At 42.3% G+C, this 20,814-nt stretch overlaps 2 protein-coding genes across 2 annotated transcripts in view; both read right to left on the bottom strand.

Annotated features, from left to right (window-relative positions):
* Positions 1-10,518: 10,518 nt before the first annotated feature.
* On the bottom strand, positions 10,519-14,926 carry LOC115142942 (acidic mammalian chitinase-like). Its single transcript, XM_029682830.2, has 12 exons — positions 14,884-14,926; positions 13,855-13,921; positions 13,680-13,709; positions 13,213-13,417; positions 13,055-13,111; positions 12,625-12,790; positions 12,285-12,409; positions 11,947-12,070; positions 11,559-11,741; positions 11,301-11,417; positions 11,067-11,193; positions 10,519-10,929 (listed from the first exon to the last, which is right to left on the bottom strand). The coding sequence occupies exons 2-12, from the start codon at positions 13,877-13,879 to the stop codon at positions 10,721-10,723; spliced, it is 1,368 nt and encodes a 455-aa protein (XP_029538690.2). The 5' UTR covers positions 13,880-13,921; positions 14,884-14,926; the 3' UTR covers positions 10,519-10,720.
* A 1,400-nt stretch (positions 14,927-16,326) lies between these two features.
* LOC115142941 (contactin-2-like) overlaps positions 16,327-20,814 on the bottom strand; it is a 90,444-nt gene continuing 85,956 nt past the window's right edge. Inside the window, exon 22 of the mRNA XM_029682828.2 lies at positions 16,327-20,279. Coding sequence (XP_029538688.1) covers positions 20,170-20,279 — 110 coding nt within the window. The 3' untranslated portion in view covers positions 16,327-20,169. The remainder of the gene's footprint in view (positions 20,280-20,814) is intronic.

Here is a 20,814-nt window from a genome sequence, read left to right as displayed (position 1 = left end):
CCTGAACTCCTGGACAGTCTGTGATGCAACGTGGCGTTGGTGGATGAAGCGAGACATGATGTCCCAGATGTGCTCAATTGGATTCAGGTCTGGGGAACGGGCGGGCCAGTCCGTAGCATCAATGCCTTCCTCTTGCAGGAACTGCTGACACACTCCAGCCACATGAGGTCTAGCATTGTCTTGCATTAGGAGGAACCCAGGGCCAACCGCACCAGCATATGGTCTCACAAGATGTCTGAGGTTCTCATCTCGGTACCTGATGGCAGTCAGGCTACCTCTGGCGAGCACATGGAGGGCTGTGCGGCCCCCCAAAGAAATGCCACCCCACACCATGACTGACCCACCGCCAAACCAGTCATGCTGCAGGATGTTGCAGGCAGCAGAACGTTCTCCACGGCGTCTCCAGACTCTCACGTCTGTCACATGTGCTCAGTGTGAACCTGCTTTCATCTGTGAAGAGCACAGGGTGCCAGTGGCGAATTTGCCAATCTTGGTGTTCTCGGGCAAATGAAAAACGTCCTGCACGGTGTTGGGCTGTGAGCACAACCCCCACCTGTGGACGTCGGGCCCTCATACCACCCTCATGGAGTCTGTTTCTGACCATTTGAGCAGACACATGCACATTTGTGGCCTGCTGGAGGTCATTTTGAAGGGCTCTGGCAGTGCTCCCCCTGCTCCTCCTTGCACAAAGGCGGAGGTAGCGGTCCTGCTGCTGGGTTGTTGCCCTCCTACGGCCTCCTCCACGTCTCCTGATGTACTGGCATGTCTCCTGGTAGCGCCTCCATGCTCTGGACACTACGCTGACAGACACAGCAAACCTTCTTGAAACAGCTCGCATTGATGTGCCATCCTGGATGAGCTGCACTACATGAGCCACTTGTGTGGGTTGTAGACTCCATCTCATGCTACCACTAGAGTGAAAGCACCGCCAGCATTCAAAAGTGACCAAAACATCAGCCAGGAAGCATAGGAACTGAGAAGTGGTCTGTGGTCCCCACCTGCAGAACCACTCCTTTATTGGGGGTGTCTTGCTAATTGCCTATAATTTCCACCTGTTGTCTATTCCATTTGCACAACAGCATGTGAAATGTATTGTCAATCAGTGTTGCTTCCTAAGTGGACAGTTTGATTTCACAGAAGTGTGATTGACTTGGAGTTACATTGTGTTGTTTAAGTGTTCCCTTTATTTTTTTGAGCAGTGTATTTAAAAAGCGTACTTTTTCAACTTTGATCTCTTATGATAACCATATGAATTTCTGGCAGTGGTTTGTTAGGTACATTTGGTCAAGCACTGCCAACTGTTTTTGGCAGATGCCTTGGAGCAAAGTTGACTTGGATATTTAATGTCAGCAGAATTGTCGTTTTTTTTGGCGCTCTGCCACGCATGTGCGCTCACGTACGTAATAAAATCAACGTAAGAAATATAAAGTTGTCAGCAATATTTTATTTAATCTTTCATTAGATCACCACCTTAGTGGGATTATTTCTTTGTCACATAAATGACAACATTTACAAATCCCTTACGACTGCTGAGACTACTGATTAGAGTAATAGAAAACAGAGGTGCAACAACCTTTAGTAGCTGTCTGTCAATAAATATGAAAGCCTTATGTAAACTGTCATTGTGGAATATGGCACAGATTGCAGTGTTGCATTTCTTTGGTCTTTTTTATTACATTGACTTGTATTGTTCAGAGACAGGAATGACAGTTCATATTAATCATGTAAATATATATATTTTGCAATATCTACATAACAAAACAGTTACTTTGGTGTCTATTTGAAATTTCATAACCTGAGCATAAACAGATGAACAACAGTGCACGTTAGATTGGTAATGTTGCTTTTCTGTTCATTTCCCATTTTAGTAGAGATTTTGAGGTCAAAGTAATTCATTTGAAGCATATACACCGTGAGAATGTTCATTCTGCATTTGCAAAACAATGTTATGTACAGTATTATAAAAACTGTAGCTGGGATTATACAGTGAGTGTACAAAACATTAGGAAAACCTTCCTAATATTGAGATGCACCCCCTATTGCCCTCAGAACAGTCTCAATTTGTCAGTACATGGACTCTACAACATGTTTTGGAAGTGCTCCACAGGAATGCTGGCCCATGTTGACTGCAATGCTTCCCACAGTTGTCAAATTGTCTGGATGTCCTTTGGTTGTTGGACCATTCTTGATACACATGGGAAACTGTTGAGTGTGAAAACCCCAGCAGCATTGCAGTTCTTGACACACTCAAATCGGTGCACCTGGCAACAACTACCCTTCCCTGTTCAAAGGCACTTAAATATTTTGTCTTGCCATTCACCCTCTAAATGGCACACATACACAATCCATGTCTCAATTGTCTCAAGGCTTAAACATCCTTCTTTAACCTGTCTCCTTCCCTTCATCTACGCTGATTAAAGTAGGTTTAACAGGTAATATTACTAAGGAAGCATATCTTTTACCTGGATTCCTCTGGTCACTATATTTCATGGAAAGAGCAGGTGATCGTAATGTTTTGTACACTCGGTGTGTGTTGCAGGCATTTAGAAAAATGTTAATCATAATTGGCACAACTATCCATTTGTTGGAATTGTGATAACACATTAATTAGTCATTATGTTGGCAAGTTTGATAATAATGACCATTATTTGTTCAGATTATGCTATCTGTGTCCCGCGCTGTCAAAAACATCCAAACAATTCAATAGTTGACACTTCACAACTTTATTATGGCATGTCTGATTGTCTTTGATCCAGCAGGTTCATAGCTGTACTGAAATACTGTATATATTTAAAAAGTGTACTTTTTCAACTTTGATCTCTTATGATAACGATATGAATTTCTGGCAGTGGTTTGTTAGGTACATTTGGTCAAGTCACTGGCAACTGTTTTTGGCAGATGCCTTGGAGCAAAGTTTACTTGGATATTTAATGTCAGCAGAATTGTAGTTTTTTTGGCGCTCTGCCACGCATGTGCACTCAAGTGCGTAATAAAATCAACGTAAGATATATAAAGTTGTCAGCAATATTTCATTTCATCTTTCATTAGATCACCACCTAAGTGGGATTATTTCTTTGTCATATACAGTTGAAGTCTGAAGTTTACATACACTTAGGTTGGAGTCATTAAAACTTGTTTTTCAACGACTCCACAAATTTCTTGTTAACAAACTATAGTTTTGGCAAGTTTGTTAGGACATCTACTTTGTGCATGACACAAGTAATATTTCCAACAATTGTTTACATACAGATTATTTCATTTATAATTCACTGTATTACAATTACAGTGGGTCAGAAGTTGACGAACACTAAGTTGACTGTACCTATAAACAGCTTGGAAAATTCCAGAAAATTACGTCATGGCTTCTGATAGGCTACTTGAAACCATTTGATTCAATTGTAGGTGTACCTGTGGATATATTTCAAGGCCTACCTTCCAACTCAGTGCATCTTTGCTTGACATCATGGGGAAATTAAAATAAATCAGCCAAAACATCAGAAAGAAAATGTAGACATCCACAATTCTGGTTCATCCTTGGGAGCAATTTCCAAATGCCTGAAGGTACCATGTTCATCTGTACAAACAGTAGTACGCATGTATAAACACCATGGGACCACACAGCTGTCATTACCGCTCAGGAAGGAGATGCATTCTGTCTCCTAGAGATGAACATACTTTGGTGCGAAAAGTGTAAATCAATCCCAGAACAACAGCAAATGACCTTGTAAAGATGCTGGAGGAAACGGGTACAAAGGTATCTATATCCACAGTAAACAAGTCCTATATCGACATAACTTGAATGGCCGCTCAGCAAGGAAGAAGCCACTGCTCCAAAATCGCCATAAAAAAGCCAGACTACGGTTTGCAACTGCACATGGGGACAAAGATCGTACTTTTTGAGAAATACCCTCTGGTCTGATGAAACAAAAATAAAACTGTTCGGCCATAATGACCATCGTTATGTTTGGAGGAAAAAGGGGGAGGCTTGCAAGCCGAAGAACACCATCCCAACCGTGGAGCACGGGGGTGGCAGCATCTTGTTGTGTGGGTGCTTTGCTGAAGGAGGGACTGGTGCATTTCACAAAATAGATGGCATCATGAGGTAGGAAAATTATGTGGATATATTGAAGCAATATCTCAAGACATTAGTCAGGAAGTTAAAGCTTGGTCTCAAATGGGTCTTGCAAATGGACAATGACCCCAAGCATAGTTCCAAAGGTGTGGCAAAGTGGCTTAAGGACAACAAAGTCAAGGTATTGGAGTGGCAATCACAACACCCTGACCTCAATTCCATAGAAAATTTGTTGGCAGAATTGAAAAGCGTGTGCGAGCAAGGAGGCCTACAAACCTGACTCTGTTACACCTTCTCTGTCAGGAAGAATGGGCCAACATTCACCCAACGTATTGTGGGAAGCTTGTGGAAAGCTACCTGAAACGTTTGACCCAAGTTAAACAATTTAAAGGCAATGCTACTAAATACTAATTGAGTGTATGTACACTTCTGACCCACTGGGAATGTGATTAAGGAAATTAAAGCTGAAATAAATCATCCTCTCTACTATTATTCTGTTATTTCACATTCTTAAAATGAAGTGGTGATCCTAACTGACCTAAGACAGGTAATTTTTACTCTGATTAAATGTCACAAATTGGAAGTGAAAGGAAGTGAAAAACTGAGTTTAAATGTAGTTGGCTAAGGTGTATGTAAACTTCTGACTTCAACTGTAAATGACAACATTTACAAATCCCTTACTACTGCTGAGACTACTGATTAGAGTAATAGAAAACAGAGGTGCAACAACCTTTAGTATCTGTCTGTCAATAAATTTGAAAGCCTTATGTAAACATGACACAGCTTGCAGTGTTGCATTTGTTTGTTCTTTTTTATTGGATAGTTGTGCCAATTATGACTAACATTTTTCTAAATGCCTGCAATACACACCGAGTGTACAAAACATTACGATCACCTGCTCTTTCCATGAAATATAGTGACCAGAGGAATCCAGGTAAAAGATATGCTTCCTTAGTAATATTTTATTACATTGACTTGTATTGTTCAGTGACATGAATGACAGTTCATATTAATCATGTAAAAATAGAAAAAATATATATTTTTGCAATATCTAAATAACAAAACAGTTACTTTGCTGGGATATGTTTCGTATTGCGTCAGATAACAACATTGACGAATACGCTGATTCGGTGTGCGAGTTCATTAGAACGTGCGTTGAAGATGTCGTTCCCATAGCAACGATTAAAACATTCCCTAACCAGAAACCGTGGATTGATGGCAGCATTCGCGTGAAACTGAAAGCGCGAACCACTGCTTTTAATCAGGGCAAGGTGACTGGTAACATGACCGAATACAAACAGTGCAGCTATTCCCTCCGCAAGGCTATCAAACAAGCTAAGCGTCAGTACAGAGACAAAGTAGAATCTCAATTCAACGGCTCAGACACAAGAGGCATGTGGCAGGGTCTACAGTCAATCACGGACTACAAGAAGAAATCCAGCCCAGTCACGGACCAGGATGTCTTGCTCCCAGGCAGACTAAATAACTTTTTTGCCCGCTTTGAGGACAATACAGTGCCACTGACACGGCCTGCAACGAAAACATGCGGACTATCCTTCACTGCAGCCGAGGTGAGTAAGACATTTAAACGTGTTAACCCTCGCAAGGCTGCAGGCCCAGACGGCATCCCCAGCCGCGCCCTCAGAGCATGCGCAGACCAGCTGGCCGGTGTGTTTACGGACATATTCAATCAATCCCTATACCAGTCTGCTGTTCCCACATGCTTCAAGAGGGCCACCATTGTTCCTGTTCCCAAGAAAGCTAAGGTAACTGAGCTAAACGACTACCGCCCCGTAGCACTCACTTTCGTCATCATGAAGTGCTTTGAGAGACTAGTCAAGGACCATATCACCTCCACCCTACCTGACACCCTAGACCCACTCCAATTTGCTTACCGCCCAAATAGGTCCACAGACGATGCAATCTCAACCACACTGCACACTGCCCTAACCCATCTGGACAAGAGGAATACCTATGTGAGAATTCTGTTCATCGACTACAGCTCGGCATTCAACACCATAGTACCCTCCAAGCTCGTCATCAAGCTCGAGACCCTGGGTCTCGACCCCGCCCTGTGCAACTGGGTACTGGACTTCCTGACGGGCCGCCCCCAGGTGGTGAGGGTAGGCAACAACATCTCCACCCCGCTGATCCTCAACACTGGGGCCCCACAAGGGTGCGTTCTGAGCCCTCTCCTGTACTCCCTGTTCACCCACGACTGCGTGGCCACGCACGCCTCCAACTCAATCATCAAGTTTGCGGACGACACAACAGTGGTAGGCTTGATTACCAACAACGACGAGACGGCCTACAGGGAGGAGGTGAGGGCCCTCGGAGTGTGGTGTCAGGAAAATAACCTCACACTCAACGTCAACAAAACTAAGGAGATGATTGTGGACTTCAGGAAACAGCAGAGGGAACACCCCCCTATCCACATCGATGGAACAGTAGTGGAGAGGGTAGTAAGTTTTAAGTTCCTCGGCATACACATCACAGACAAACTGAATTGGTCCATTCACACAGACAGCATCGTGAAGAAGGCGCAGCAGCGCCTCTTCAACCTCAGGAGGCTGAAGAAATTCGGCTTGTCACTAAAAGCACTCACAAACTTCTACAGATGCACAATCGAGAGCATCCTGGCGGGCTGTATCACCGCCTGGTACGGCAACTGCTCCGCCCACAACCGTAAGGCTCTCCAGAGGGTAGTGAGGTCTGCACAACGCATCACCGGGGGCAAACTACCTGCGCTCCAGGACAACTACACCACCCGATGTCACAGGAAGGCCATAAAGATCATCAAGGACATCAACCACCCGAGCCACTGCCTGTTCACCCCGCTATCATCCAGAAGGCAAGGTCAGTACAGGTGCATCAAAGCTGGGACCGAAAGACTGAAAAACAGCTTCTATCTCAAGGCCATCAGACTGTTAAACAGCCACCACTAACATTGAGTGGCTGCTGCCAACACACTGACACTGACTCAACTCCAGCCACTTTAATAATGGGAATTGATGGGAAATTATGTAAAATATATCACTAGCCACTTTAAACAATGCTACCTAATATAATGTTACATACCCTACATTATTCATCTCATATGCATACGTATATACTGTACTCTATATCATCGACTGCATCCTTATTTAATACATGTATCACTAGCCACTTTAACTATGCCACTTTGTTTACATACTCATCTCATATGTATATACTGTACTCGATACCATCTACTGTATCTTGCCTATGCTGCTCTGTACCATCACTCATTCATATATCTTTATGTACATATTCTTTATCCCCTTACACTGTGTATAAGACAGTAGTTTTGGAATTGTTAGTTAGATTACTTGTTGGTTATTACTGCGTTGTCGGAACTAGAAGCACAAGCATTTCGCTACACTCGCATTAACATCTGCTAACCATGTGTATGTGACAAATAAAATTGGATTCGATTTGATTTGATTTGATTTGGTGTCTATTTGTAATATCCTTAAATTGTGCGCCCTTCATTAAAACATTGAATGAACACTCAACTTCAGTCCCTGTGGGATGCATTTTGCTGTGTACAGGGCTGCATTGTGGCTGCAAACAAACAGCACATTTATCCCACTAGACGTTGTTGGTTATAATGAGAGAAATCAATATCACCATGCAGAAGTGTTCACATAAACAGCTATATTTTTTGGTACCCTCATTACTAGGATTTACACTGAGATGTCATTGAAACTTCTTGATTGCATTATCATTACCTGCTAATTAATGCTTTTTATTTTCTTTGGGAATGATTTGATTGAAATTAAGTGCCATTTGTACATATGGTAACATGTAATAATAATACTGATTCTATTGAATTTTATATTTTTTCACCCTAAATGCCTCATCCTTCTAAACTGTAACATAAATGAATTAGCCACTATGACCTCATTCGGAATCCATTTGAATCATGTAAACAGAAAGTGTGCTATCTACGCTGATGTACAAAACATTAGGAACACCTGCTCTTTCCATGACATAGACGGACCAGGTGAATCCGATTGAAAGCTATGATCCCTTACTGTTGTCACCCAGCCTAAAACCCCAAACAGCAAGCAATGCAGGTGTAGAAGCACGGTGGCTAGGAAAAACTCCCTAGAAAGGCCAAAACCTAGGAAGAAACCTAGAGAGGAACCAGGCTATGTGGGGTGGCCAGTCCTCTTCTGGCTGTGCCGGGTGGAGATTATAACAGAACATGGCCAAGATGTTCAAATGTTCATAAATGACCAGCATGGTTGAATAATAATAAGGCAGAACAGTTGAAACTGGAGCAGCAGCACGGCCAGGTGGACTGGGGACAGCAAGGAGTCATGTCAGGTAGTCCTGGGGCATGGTCCTAGGGCTCAGGTCCTCCGAGAGAAAGAAAGAGAGAAGGAGAGAATTAGAGAACGCACACTTAGATTCTCACAGGACACCGAATAGGACAGGAGAAGTACTCCAGATATAACAAACTGACCCTAGCCCCCCGACACAAACTACTGCAGCATAAATACTGGAGGCTGAGACAGAAGGGGTCAGGAGACACTGTGGCCCCATCCGAGGACACCCCGGACAGGGCCAAACAGGAAGGATATAACCCCACCCACTTTGCCAAAGCACAGCCCCCACACCACACCATCTTCAACCACCAACTTACCATCCTGAGACAAGGCTGAGTATAGCCCACAAAGATCTCCGCCATGGCACAACCCAAGGGGGGGCGCCAACCCAGACAGGATGACCACATCAGTGAATCAACCCACTCAGGTGACGCACCCCTTCCAGGGACGGCATGAGAGAGCCCCAGTAAGCCAGTGACTCAACCCCTGTAATAGGGTTAGAGGCAGAGAATCCCAGTGGAAAGAGGGGAACTGGCCAGGCAGAGACAGCAAGGGCGGTTCGTTGCTCCAGAGCCTTTCCGTTCACCTTCCCACTCCTGGGCCAGACTACACTCAATCATATGACCCACTGAAGAGATGAGTCTTCAGTAAAGACTTAAAGGTTGAGACCGAGTTTGCGTCTCTGACATGGGTAGGCAGACCGTTCCATAAAATATGTGAGCTTATATACACTACCAGTCATAGTTTGGACACACCTACTTATTCAAGGGTTTTTCTTAATTTGTACTATTTTCTACATTGTACAATAATAGTGAAGACATCAAACTATGACATAACACATATGGAATCATGTAGTAACCAAAACAATTGTTACAAATCAAAATATATTTTAGATTTGAGATTCTTCAAAGTAGCCACACTTTGCCTGGAGGTGTGTTGGGTCACTGTCCTGTTGAAAAACAAATGATAGTCCCACTAAGCGCAAACCAGATGGGATGGCGAATCTCTGCAGAATGTTGTGGTAGCCATAATGGTTCAGTGTGCCTTGAGTTAATAATAAATCACAGACAGTGTCACCAGCAAAGCACCCCCACACCATCATACCTCCTCCTCCATGCTTCACGGTGGGAAATACACATGCAGAGATAATCCGTTAACCTACTCTGCGTTTTAACCAAAAATCTCAAATTTGGCCTCATCAGACCAAAGGACAGATTTCCAACGGTCTAATGTCCATTGCTCGTGTTTCTTTGTCCAACTAAGTCTCTTCTTATTGGTGTCCTTTAGTAGTGGTTTCTTTGCAGCAATTCGACCATGAAGGCCTGATTCACGCATTCCCTTCCGAATAGTTGATGTAGAGATGTGTCTGTTACTTGAACTCTGTGAAGCATTTATTTGGGCTGCAATTTCTGAGGCTGGTAACTCTAATGAACTTATCCTCTGCAGCCAAGTAACTCTGCGTCTCCCTTTTCTTGTGGCGGTCCTCATGAGAGCCAGTTTCATCATAACACTTCATGGTTTCTGCGACTGCACTTGAATAAACGTTCAAAGTTCTTGAAAGTTTCCAGATTGACTGACCTTCATGTCTTAAAGTAATGATGGACTGTCATTCTCTTTGATTATTTGAGCTGTTCTTGCCATAATATGGACTTGGTCTTTGGCCAAATAGGGCTATCCTCTGTATACCCCCCTACCTTGTCACAACACAACTGATTGGCTCAAATGCATTAAGAAGGAAATATATTCCACAATTGAACTTTTAACAAGGCACACCTGTTAATTGAAATGCATTCCCGGTGACTACCTCATGAAGCTGGTTAAGAGAATGTCAAGAGTATGCAAAGCTGTCATCAATGCAAAAGATGTCTAGTTTGAAGAATCTCAAATATATTTTGATTTGTATAACACTTTTTTGGTTGCTCATTGATTCCATATGTGTTCTTTTATAGTTTTGATGTCTTCACTATTATTCTACAATGTAGAACATAGTAAAATAAAGAAAAACCCTTGAATAAGTAGGTGTGTCCAAACGTTTGACTGGTACAGTATGAAAAACTGACAAGCAAAATGAAACATTCACAATATTGTATTCAGTCTTAGTATGGTATTATTTTTATTTGAAAGACAGTAACCCGACAAATAGAAAATGACAAAATTAAAATTAGTATATTTTGTAACATTTTGCCAGTTGCAGTTCAGGATCAGATCCTAGGATAAGTTATTGCCGTTACAGCTAGTTGTCATTGAAGGTTGTTATAGCATTCTAACTAATTGGTCCTACATAGCTAGCAGTCATTCAGAGCCAGTCACAGCACTTGCAGGAATCAATATAGACGAGACCGGTCTGGCATCGGTGCAGGTAGGTGTTTCCACGGAAACACTGGAAATAGGTGGTGTTGTCGATGACGTTGACGTACAAGCCATCTGGGCGTCCGGAGCAGAAGCTGAGGATGGGGTCAGGGGTGGTGGTGGGGGCCCGAGTGGTTGTGGGCTTGGGGGCGAAGCCTGGGAGGGAGAAAGGGAAGGAGGGGTGGAGGGAAGAGAGTGGGAGATAAGATGATATAAAAACCTACCTTTACTGTACTTGACTTTTGGGTTTATAAAAAAAAACTAGAATTTAACTTCAATGGAACTGAATTTACCCAGAGAGTTGCGGAGGTGATTGACAAGAGGGAAGGAACCATCAGCACAGAAAGCACCAGTGAAGTCATCCATGTCCAGCGTCCACACGGAGGCTCCTCCCAGGTTCTTGTTCCTCAGCCAATGGACCTGATGGAGCAAAAGGGGACAAAGACAGATGTGTAAACATGGACATGGGTATATAGAGAACTTGATTGATTGATGGATCAATTGACTGAGATGTTCCTGGCATGCACCTTGGCAGCGTAGCTCTCCTTGTTGTCATAGCCCACCCAGGAGCTGCCCTGGACAGCATAGGGGACCTTCTGCTCATCAATCCACCCAACAGTGGCGCTGGAGGTGAAGGCGCAGACCTGGGAGGAGAGAGAAGCATCCTGTTAGCTAATGACAAACAAACACATAAACAAACAAACAACACAATATAACATAGTGTTTTGAGATCCATGGCCTGTATGCTTTGAGTTTGAGAAAAGGGCCTCATATTTCAAATGTACCTCGTAGTAGGACCAGTATCCTGCTTCGCTGGTGAATGGGCCGGCGTCAGCAGGGCCTTTGGCGGGGGCTCCCAGGCCAGTGTTGGTGGTGGTGAGACGGTAGGTGCGGCCATAGGTGGGGAAACTCATCAACAGCTTCTCAGCAGGGGCACCGTTGTCCAGCCAGTAGGTGATGGCAGAGTCCTAAATCACATGGACAGGTGGTTAGGACAAGGCAGCGAAATTGAAGGACATCAACACCAATATTTCCTATATGTAAATAGTTTATTTACAAGTTTCCATTATATAATCATGGTCAATAACACAATGGTTTACAAGTACTTCCTGGTTTAATACTCAGCATGGAATAGAATCAATCCTAATAAAACCAAGTGTGTGTTAGTCTTACGACGTTGAAGTCGTAGTGTGTCACTGAGTCGAGACTGCTGCGGTACAGGGGGCTGTTGTGTCCGGTTGCTTTCTCCCAGTGTCCGTGAAAGTCATAGGTCATCACGTTGATGAAGTCCAGAGAGCTGCAGAGACATAAAGAGACAAGTATATGGAGTATAGTGAGTTTGTAAGATTCATGAATTGGATGTATGGTGTTATTCTCTATTATAAGGTTTTCCTTCATTGACTAATTTGTCTTTTTTAGATCAAATGTAATTTACCCCAACTCTGGTATAAAATCATTTCAAAATGTGTTTGACGAATGTCTCTTTCACCCTCAAGTCACATGCTGCCTACCTGGCGATCTGGGCCACCTCGTAGCTGGAGTTGATGGTGGGCCGTAAAGCAGCCACGCTGGCAGACAGCAGCAGCTGGGTTAGCTTGGTGTCTTTGGCATCGTCCATAAAGGCCTTCTGCAGCTCCTGTAAAGCCATACAGAAACATAACGTTCTGACAGAAAGTAATATAAACTATTTGGCCCTTCAGGCCGAGCTAACCCCTTCAGCAGGTGGTAGATCGCTATACAACCATACATAGTCCCAGAAAATGACAGTAACACATTGAAAGATATTGGTGCAAATCCTCACTCATGTTATAACTGTCAGTAAAAAAAAAAAAAGGTTCTGTGCAAGCTTACCCTGACGAGCTCGGTGAACCTCTTCCTGTCTCCGTTGGGGCTGCCGTTCTGAGTGGGGTACTCCCAGGCCAGGTTGAGACCATCAAAGTTGTGGGAACGCAGGTAGTTGATGGCTGACTTGATGAAGGCCTGGCGGCTCTCAGGTTTGGACACCATGCCGATGAATCTGGAGGGGGAAGGAGACATAATTGAACCATTATTCTGGTTGTGAGCCTATATGAAAGGACTGAAACCCAACAGACACAGCAGTCCTCCAGATTAAGACAAAAACCGGGAAACACTGATAATTATAATTGATTTCTCAGGTGCTGGGTGCAAAAAGACATTTTACATTTACATTTAAGTCATTTAGCAGACGCTCTATCTGCCTTATGTGGAATTGCGCAATATAATATCGTTATCAACCAATAAGAATCATCACTAGACTTACGGGCTGAGTCCGTTGACTGTGCCTCCGACAGAAAGCAGAGTCTTCAGCATTGGGTTCCTGGGGATCAGCGAGATAAGATGAGGAGTCAAACCTAGTGTTCATTATGGAGTTATCAACTAAGGCCCAACTCTCACTGAAGTACACCCAGAGTCACTCACACGTTCTTCAGGTTGTTGAGGCTGATGTATAATGTTTCGTCGTTCCACTCGATGGGGGCGACCTGGTTGAAGCTGTTGATGGTGGCCAGGCCGTAGACCACATGGGTGCAGAGGAAGGGGTCGATGTTCTCAGGGGTGAATTTCCCACTGCTGGGGCGGTACTGGGCCCAGTTGGTCATGTGGCAGACCAGTTTGGTGGAGGCGGCTGAAGGTAGAGAAGGAAAACTATTCAGAGACAGAAGTTCACATTGACCTTTTGGGGTACCTTAAAATAGCGGGCTGGACATTGTGTTCACTGGGATGCTCTCTTTATTATTCCAAATGCTTATGGGGGATCTGTGGTTTTTGATGGGATTGCCAAGCATCTTGAGTATGAGCCACAGAATTATTTAGAGATAAATGATGTATTCTATGGTCTAAACATTTCAACTGAGAAATGTAAAAAGGTTGATGAGGGAAATGCTTACCAATCTGCACCATCAGCAGAAGGCCCAGACCTGAGGAGAGATGACAATGTTTTCATACACTGAATGACCCAGGCCCAGAGGATCATATTGAAGAATAATGATAAGAATATGATGAGGATGATGATAGGGATTATAATGACCGAAGAAGCCTGCAAGCATAGGGAGTCTGTGGTACCTGCAAGCACAGTGAGTCTGGCCATTGTGTTGTGAAATCAAGTCGGTTATCCTTAGAAACAATGTACCTGTATAAATAAATACAAAATATGACATAAATGCATGAATAGACACACATTTTGTATTTTTTTACATTTTTTTTATTTTTTACAAATGAACTAATACAGAGTTACTTAAATATAGATATATAACAACATGTTATTATTAAACAATTTTTACATTTCATTATTTAAATACTTTTTAAAAGTATAGAGCAGTTCAGTTGTTATGCTGTTAATTCAGATGAAACGAGTTTGTAAATATGAAGTATTGGATACGGTTCGTAATACACAATCCATAATATTTAGCAATGAACCTATGTTTCTGTAATAGCGAGATAGCAAACAAAGCCAGATGTATGTATGTCCAGACTTAGGTCAAATGTATAAACAATTTAAAATACTTGAGGTGCACTTTACATAACTTGACTGGTACAATGGAATCGATAAAATGTTCCCAAAAGTGCACCCACCCCGCACTGTGTTCAATAATGTATTTGACCCAAGTCTGTGGCATGCATCCAGATGTAGGATCTTAAGTTGATCACTCTTTTACTGCTGAGAATTTTCCTGCACAGCAGGAAATTGAACCTTCTGGTGTATTTCAGGTGTAAAAAAGCTTCTAAAGTTTGTAATTTCTACCTTGAAATTTCAGAATTATTTGCCCTAGTGAAAAATGTATGTATCCCTACGAAAAATATCCTTTAATTATAATTCACATTTCCTGTTGCTGCAGGATTATTTTCCTACTGTAGCAAACTGGCTCAAATGAATATCCTACATCTGTACACACACTCATTCACTGTTAGCAAACCTCCTCGATCTCTTTACATGCAATTCACAAGTTAATTAATAAACACACTTTCATCACCATGTCATCCGTGATAAGTAAGGTGCAATATAGTAGGGATATTACGTCTGATATCACAAGCAATGTTACATAAATGAATATAAAGTTACATATTAGATACAATACATGAATACCATATTACCTTTCTCCACCAGTGACAGAGGGAGAGTTCCTACAGTAGCTGTGCTGTGTTCTTGCTGATTTATACTTCTCATTTTCCCTAATAATAATTGGTACCAAAGTGCAAGTGATAAGATTCCTGAGTAATCCGGGAAGTGGGAGACGAACTGATTACCTAATAGATTCAATTACACACACTAGGTAAAATGGCAACTATTATGACTTACTTGAAAAGGGGATATTCATGCCGCTAGGTCACAACTGACATAATAAAGCAATCTAATATGATCATGCTACATCTGCCATGCAAATTCAACAGTGGTAAGGAAATAAAAAACACAGTGGAACAAGCATGATTTAAATACAATCCCAAGGTGTTTATTGAGTAATATTTACAAGTGTCATACCTCCCCTTCACTCTCCCATTTAATCACAGATTTAGAAGGGTCCAATGGTATCAGAACATTTCAACATTTCAGCCCAGCCAGCTGACAGACAAACACATCCTAGCAAACAGGTTGCCCTTAACCACTGATACAGGGACATATTTGTTTTCATTCCTTTATGGTTCAGGTTATGATTCCTAGATCTGTGGTTAAGGGCAAGCTCTACCTCAATAGCCATTGTAGCTTCCACCAGGAAGTGTGATTTGAACCGACTTCTTGAAAATGACACAGAATATTCAGAGAACAGGGGTTTGAAAAGATGTCACCTTAGTATTACAGAGATGCTGTAAGATGATAATTACTTTTAATGGGTCTTTAGCCGATGGGAACTTTGCATATAAAAAGCGTTGGGTTAACAAAAACATTCACACACACACATACGCAAATGAGCTAGCAAATGAGCTAGCATTACGCAAATAAGCTAGCATTAAGTACATAACCAAAAAGGCAGTGTTTCCAATATTTCCCATTGGGTTAGAAACCAAGCAAGGGCAGATCACGTGTACTTGTGAGTCTTTCAGGCCTATACCAGAGCTGGGTGAAAAAGGAACAACACTAGCCACCAGAGAGTAAGCTATTTTTTTCTGAGTATGTGAGCTAAGTGTGCGCTAACAACTGTACTCTAGCAGTACAGCACCGCACAGTATCTACAGACTGATGATGAGTGAGATCCAGTGTATATGTATCTCTTTACTACAATAACACCTTTCCTGCTCTTGAGGGAACATAGGCTGCTTTCCCAGTTGGCGGCTCTATCAGTTTATCTTGAACATTATTGAACAGCTAGATGAGATATAGTGTATAGTGGCTTACAGCATTACCGGCCATCTGTTAGACCCTGCAGTTGCTGCCACATGGAGGAGAATGAGATATCATATCACCAGCAAAGTTTGACTACAGTTTGACAGGCAGGTTGAAAGAGAGTCAAGTTGACTCCCTTGTCCTGCAGTTTCGTATAGCCAGCCGGTAGTACCAATCACACCTCCACTGTCTTCAACTACGAAGTGTGAGTTTGAGTTCCCCCCCCCCCCAAGGAAGTCATCACTGCAAGACATCTGGATATTTCACGTGTTTTTAAGCTGCCCTCTTTCTTCTAAGGTACATTGAGCCACATATAAAAACAGTTTATAAAACACAACACTCCCAATCCAATATAAAATTACCCTGAACACCGTCAGGCACAGGGTTAAGTGGCTGCACCCACTAAAATCAAAACAACATCATTGGTCTAAACATAAAAACTGTCCGGTGGGGACTAGTGTGGTGCTGAATATGTCTATGTATTATAAAAGCAACACTACTGTCACTACTGGGGCACTCTGGGTATACACGTTGACAAAAAAAATGCTCTCTAGAACCTAAAAGGGTTATTCGAATGTCCCCATATGAGAACCCTTTGAAGAACTATTTTTGGTTCCAGGGTTCTACTTGGAACCCAAAAGGGTTATCCTACGGGGACATGGGAAGAACCCTTACGGAACCCTTTTTTTCTAAGATTGTACTGGTGTTGCTGCTGTACTAACAGATTTGTCATCAACACGTTTCATGTCCAGAGTGTGTTTGTATCTTGCTCATTCTGATGTCGTCAATCAATCGATGTCTGTGTAAGAGAGTCAATAACATCATAATAACTTCTATACAGTTGTGGGCACAAGAAAGTGAGATGTAGCTAACAACCAAACAAACACCAGAAAAACCATCATCCAACCACTTACTCAACAAACCTTTTTCACCTCTCAGACTTTTACAAATAACAAAACACAATATGATTTTGGCTTCTCCAGACCGCTTGCAAACCATAAAAAGTATTGTTTGATTCCTACACTCCTGAGATGTATCGAAATCATGAGCTAACAATGACAATTTATGAGGACCCACATACCCTCAAGTGCCGCAAAACTTCTTGATACCTTGCACTGTTCTACTGCATAGAACAACATGTAGCAGCAGAACTGTGCTGCCACTGGCCAACCTGCCTATGAATGTTTCAGAGCAACAGAAATGAAAAATAAATAAATAAATAAATAAATAAAACAAGAGACAAAATACAGTAGTTGCCATTTTGTTTCCTGTTGCCTAAGCTTCATCTACCGGTAGTTATATTCAGAATAGACACACTGTGTTGAAATGGCCGTTTACCATTGAACTACTTGACTATGCCCAAAATCAATAGTTCAAGGTATTAGACAGAACACACATTCCACAGACTTTACAGGTGCAAGGGGGTATCAAATATGGAAAAAGAATATCCACTATTCAAATGCTGCCATGGTTTTAATATACAGTGGCAATAGGCTTGACAAGGACAGTGGTTGACGTGTTAGTATTGTGACTTTGGGAACATTGGGAACATCTAAACAGTGTGTGGGTATTATCCTTGCTTTCCACCCAAATCCACCCAAATCAATCCCACAGGGGCTTCATGATTAACTAGCAGACGCGGTATGTTCCATAAATGACATATCCTTGCAGTGAACTCTCCTCAGACAGGCAGTGTTTATGGCAGAAGTGTTGCATGATTAACAGTTAATGAACAACAGGACATGTTATGTAAGAGGTGAACGATAACACTGTACTTTGTGATCAGTCTTCAGTACCTGCTTTCATCGTTTTATCGCAACTATTGCCATTGCGAAATGCTCATCTTACACTTCAGCATAGATGGGTTTCATAACCAACCCCCAAAACACTGAATTGAAATTGTTTTCCATTTGTGTCTGAATCTTCTAAACAATGCAGGCACAAAAAAAAGTGTAAACACGGAACTGATAAATATCTTTATAAAGTTGAGTTCCCAACATAAACATAAAGGTAAACATTCATTTGGACGAGTGAAGTTATTCATTCAGACGCTGTCACCGCCATAACTACATCACATAAAACAAACAAACCAACACACAGGCAGAAAATCCTAGGACGAGACAAAAAGTTGTGTCATAAGAAAGTAAGCATGCGTCCATTCACAGGGAGTTCAATTTGAAGTAGACTTCCTGAAGAGCCATGAGATGTATGAATGAGGTCACTGTTTAATCCCCCCTTCATCTTATTCAAGAGACAAAGAGTTGGTCAGTGTCTGAGTGCACTAGAGATGTCTACTGTTCTGTATGTACACATTATGTTCTACATACAGAAGATAAGTTGGGTGACATATAGTGCTAAGCGATTAACCAAAATGTTATTTTTTGTTTTTTTAATTAACTAACTGACCAATGTTGGTTCAATTATTTGAATTCCATGTATTTCTTTTTTTGCAATGTTTCTCTACAAAGAAATCAGATCATGCGCAAACTGTGATGTAGTAGGGAGATGTAGTTTTCAACAGACCAATATTCTATATAGTTTACTGCAGAAAATGTGGTAATTAACTATAATGACCATTATCCATTGCGTGCCTACTTGTCCGGTCAAGTTTGTGGAGCAGATACGGAGAGGGAGAGAAGGGAGGGATAGAGAGAGCAGTTGTTTCTTCGCGAGGTATCTCTACCCGACAATACAAGTGTTTGATAGTTGGTATTCAGCAGTCATAAAAGTATGCCTTATTTACTTGGAAGAACTAATAAAATAGTGATTTCGTCAGACAACGCAGGCAGCAGCTCTATAGAGCCAGGTAATATATAGGATGACTCATTGGGGAGCACAGAGATAGTAGGCTGGCTGGCTGCAACTGCATGAGCAGAGATGAGACAATGTCTTGGATTTTTTTTAAAAAGGGCCCAATCAGATCTGCTTTAGCCAACATCCGCAAAACTGATGTTTTGACAGTGTAGTAGGTAGAACTGTGTTAGAGCTGTCAAATCCCCAAGCAGCTCCCGGCATTATACCTAAAGTGGACATTACCATTGGCTGCAATGAGTCGCAATAAGAGAAATCACATGCAGCCTTGATTACAAATTTGAACACTAGAATGTGAGATGTAATCTACACCTTGATTAGTCTGATGGAAATCCTTATTAATTTAAGTTGAATGATTTTACAATTTCAGTGTAATTATTTCTACATAGCCTACACTTTCTTATTCGGAACTTCAAACGCAAATGGGGCGGGTGTAGCTTCTTGACGATGATCACCAGAGCAGCTGCTCACCGATTTGACTGCAGTACAGTTTCACCCCTGACACCTCCAAAACATCCACCCGCATGGGTGTCTGCTAGTGCCAGTTGCTGCTTGATCTGATTGAATCTAGTCCGAAGTTATCAAATAAAACAAATGTATACGTACACAACAGACATATTTTATTAATAAAGTAATGCGAATGGTTAATAAGAGATACGCAGTATTGGGTCGTCACTACCATCATGGGGCTTTAAAAAAAATGTTTGTGTTATTACAGCATTCAACCCACATTATGCATAGTGCATTTATTGTAAAAAAACAACAAAATTGAAACCGAAAACCATTTTTTACATTTTTTAAACTACACGAAACTGAACCGACTTCAGAAAGCACGACTGACATACGCTATCGAGCTTAGGGTTCATAGCAGAGTAGGGGAAGCCAGGAGACATGGCGAATGTGACGAATTGCCCTGCTGCTGTGAAGGAGGACAAAAGCCTCTCGTATCCCCATAAGGCATGGTTCTAATGACACCAATGTAATTGACAATCAGGTAGTCTGACCCCTCCCTTAAAACCCATAGACACACACACTTAAAAAATGTCCCGGTTTGATGTTCTTATAAAAAGAAGAATAAAATAACCATCATTTTAATTCCCCCCATCCCCCTTGCTTCAAAATATTACCCCACACACCCTTGTCCACCTGTTCAAAATCCCCTCCCCGCCACAACAAAACAATAGATAGGTGAATCTGAACAATAGGCTTTACACCATGACTATGACACAATGTCCAGGGACTGGCGGAGATCACAGGTCCAGTAAGCCAATAAGAGTGAGGGAGAGTGTGGCGGTGAGAAGGAGGGGAGCATGATTGGACCATGGGGATCTTGCTTGGTTCTGCACCATCATTCCAGTTCCTGTTTGAGAGAAAGAGAGCGACAGAGCGAGAGAGAGAGAGGTGGGGTGGGGGGGGTCAGAATTGCAGACATGATCTAGTACAGTATTATCCCAACAGTTGCCTACTTGCCCCCCATTAACCCTCACTGCCTCTCACTAAACCCCGTCACTCAGTGACAAACCTCAACTTCCATCAGCAGCATATCAACCTCACAGGCAGATGTCGTGTGTGGCCGCCAGATGATACAAAACACTAATTAGTCCCTCTTGGTTCAAATGGCACTTATGCTCTTGTACCCTTCTGCGTGTGACAGCTAGCTAATCCTGTTAGCCTCAGGCCATGCTAGCTGTTGGCGGTAGACTTGGTGAAGAACAGGAGGAGAGATTTGGATTATTTCCTCCTGTAGTGAGTTCTAGTCACAGCAGGAGTGGTGTTGCTGCTAGGCAAGTCCCAGGTGGGGATGTAACTTAAACCTGACACAAAACCTTGCCTGGATAAGCTCTGGGGCTATGTGGTGTGTGACTGAAAAACATGTGTTGTGCCGAAGTCTCCCT

This window comes from Oncorhynchus nerka, linkage group LG15, assembly GCF_034236695.1.
Source record: "Oncorhynchus nerka isolate Pitt River linkage group LG15, Oner_Uvic_2.0, whole genome shotgun sequence".
Lineage (NCBI taxonomy): Eukaryota > Metazoa > Chordata > Actinopteri > Salmoniformes > Salmonidae > Oncorhynchus > Oncorhynchus nerka.
Note: the sequence above shows the minus strand (reverse complement) of the source record. Positions and strands in the feature narration are given on the sequence as shown.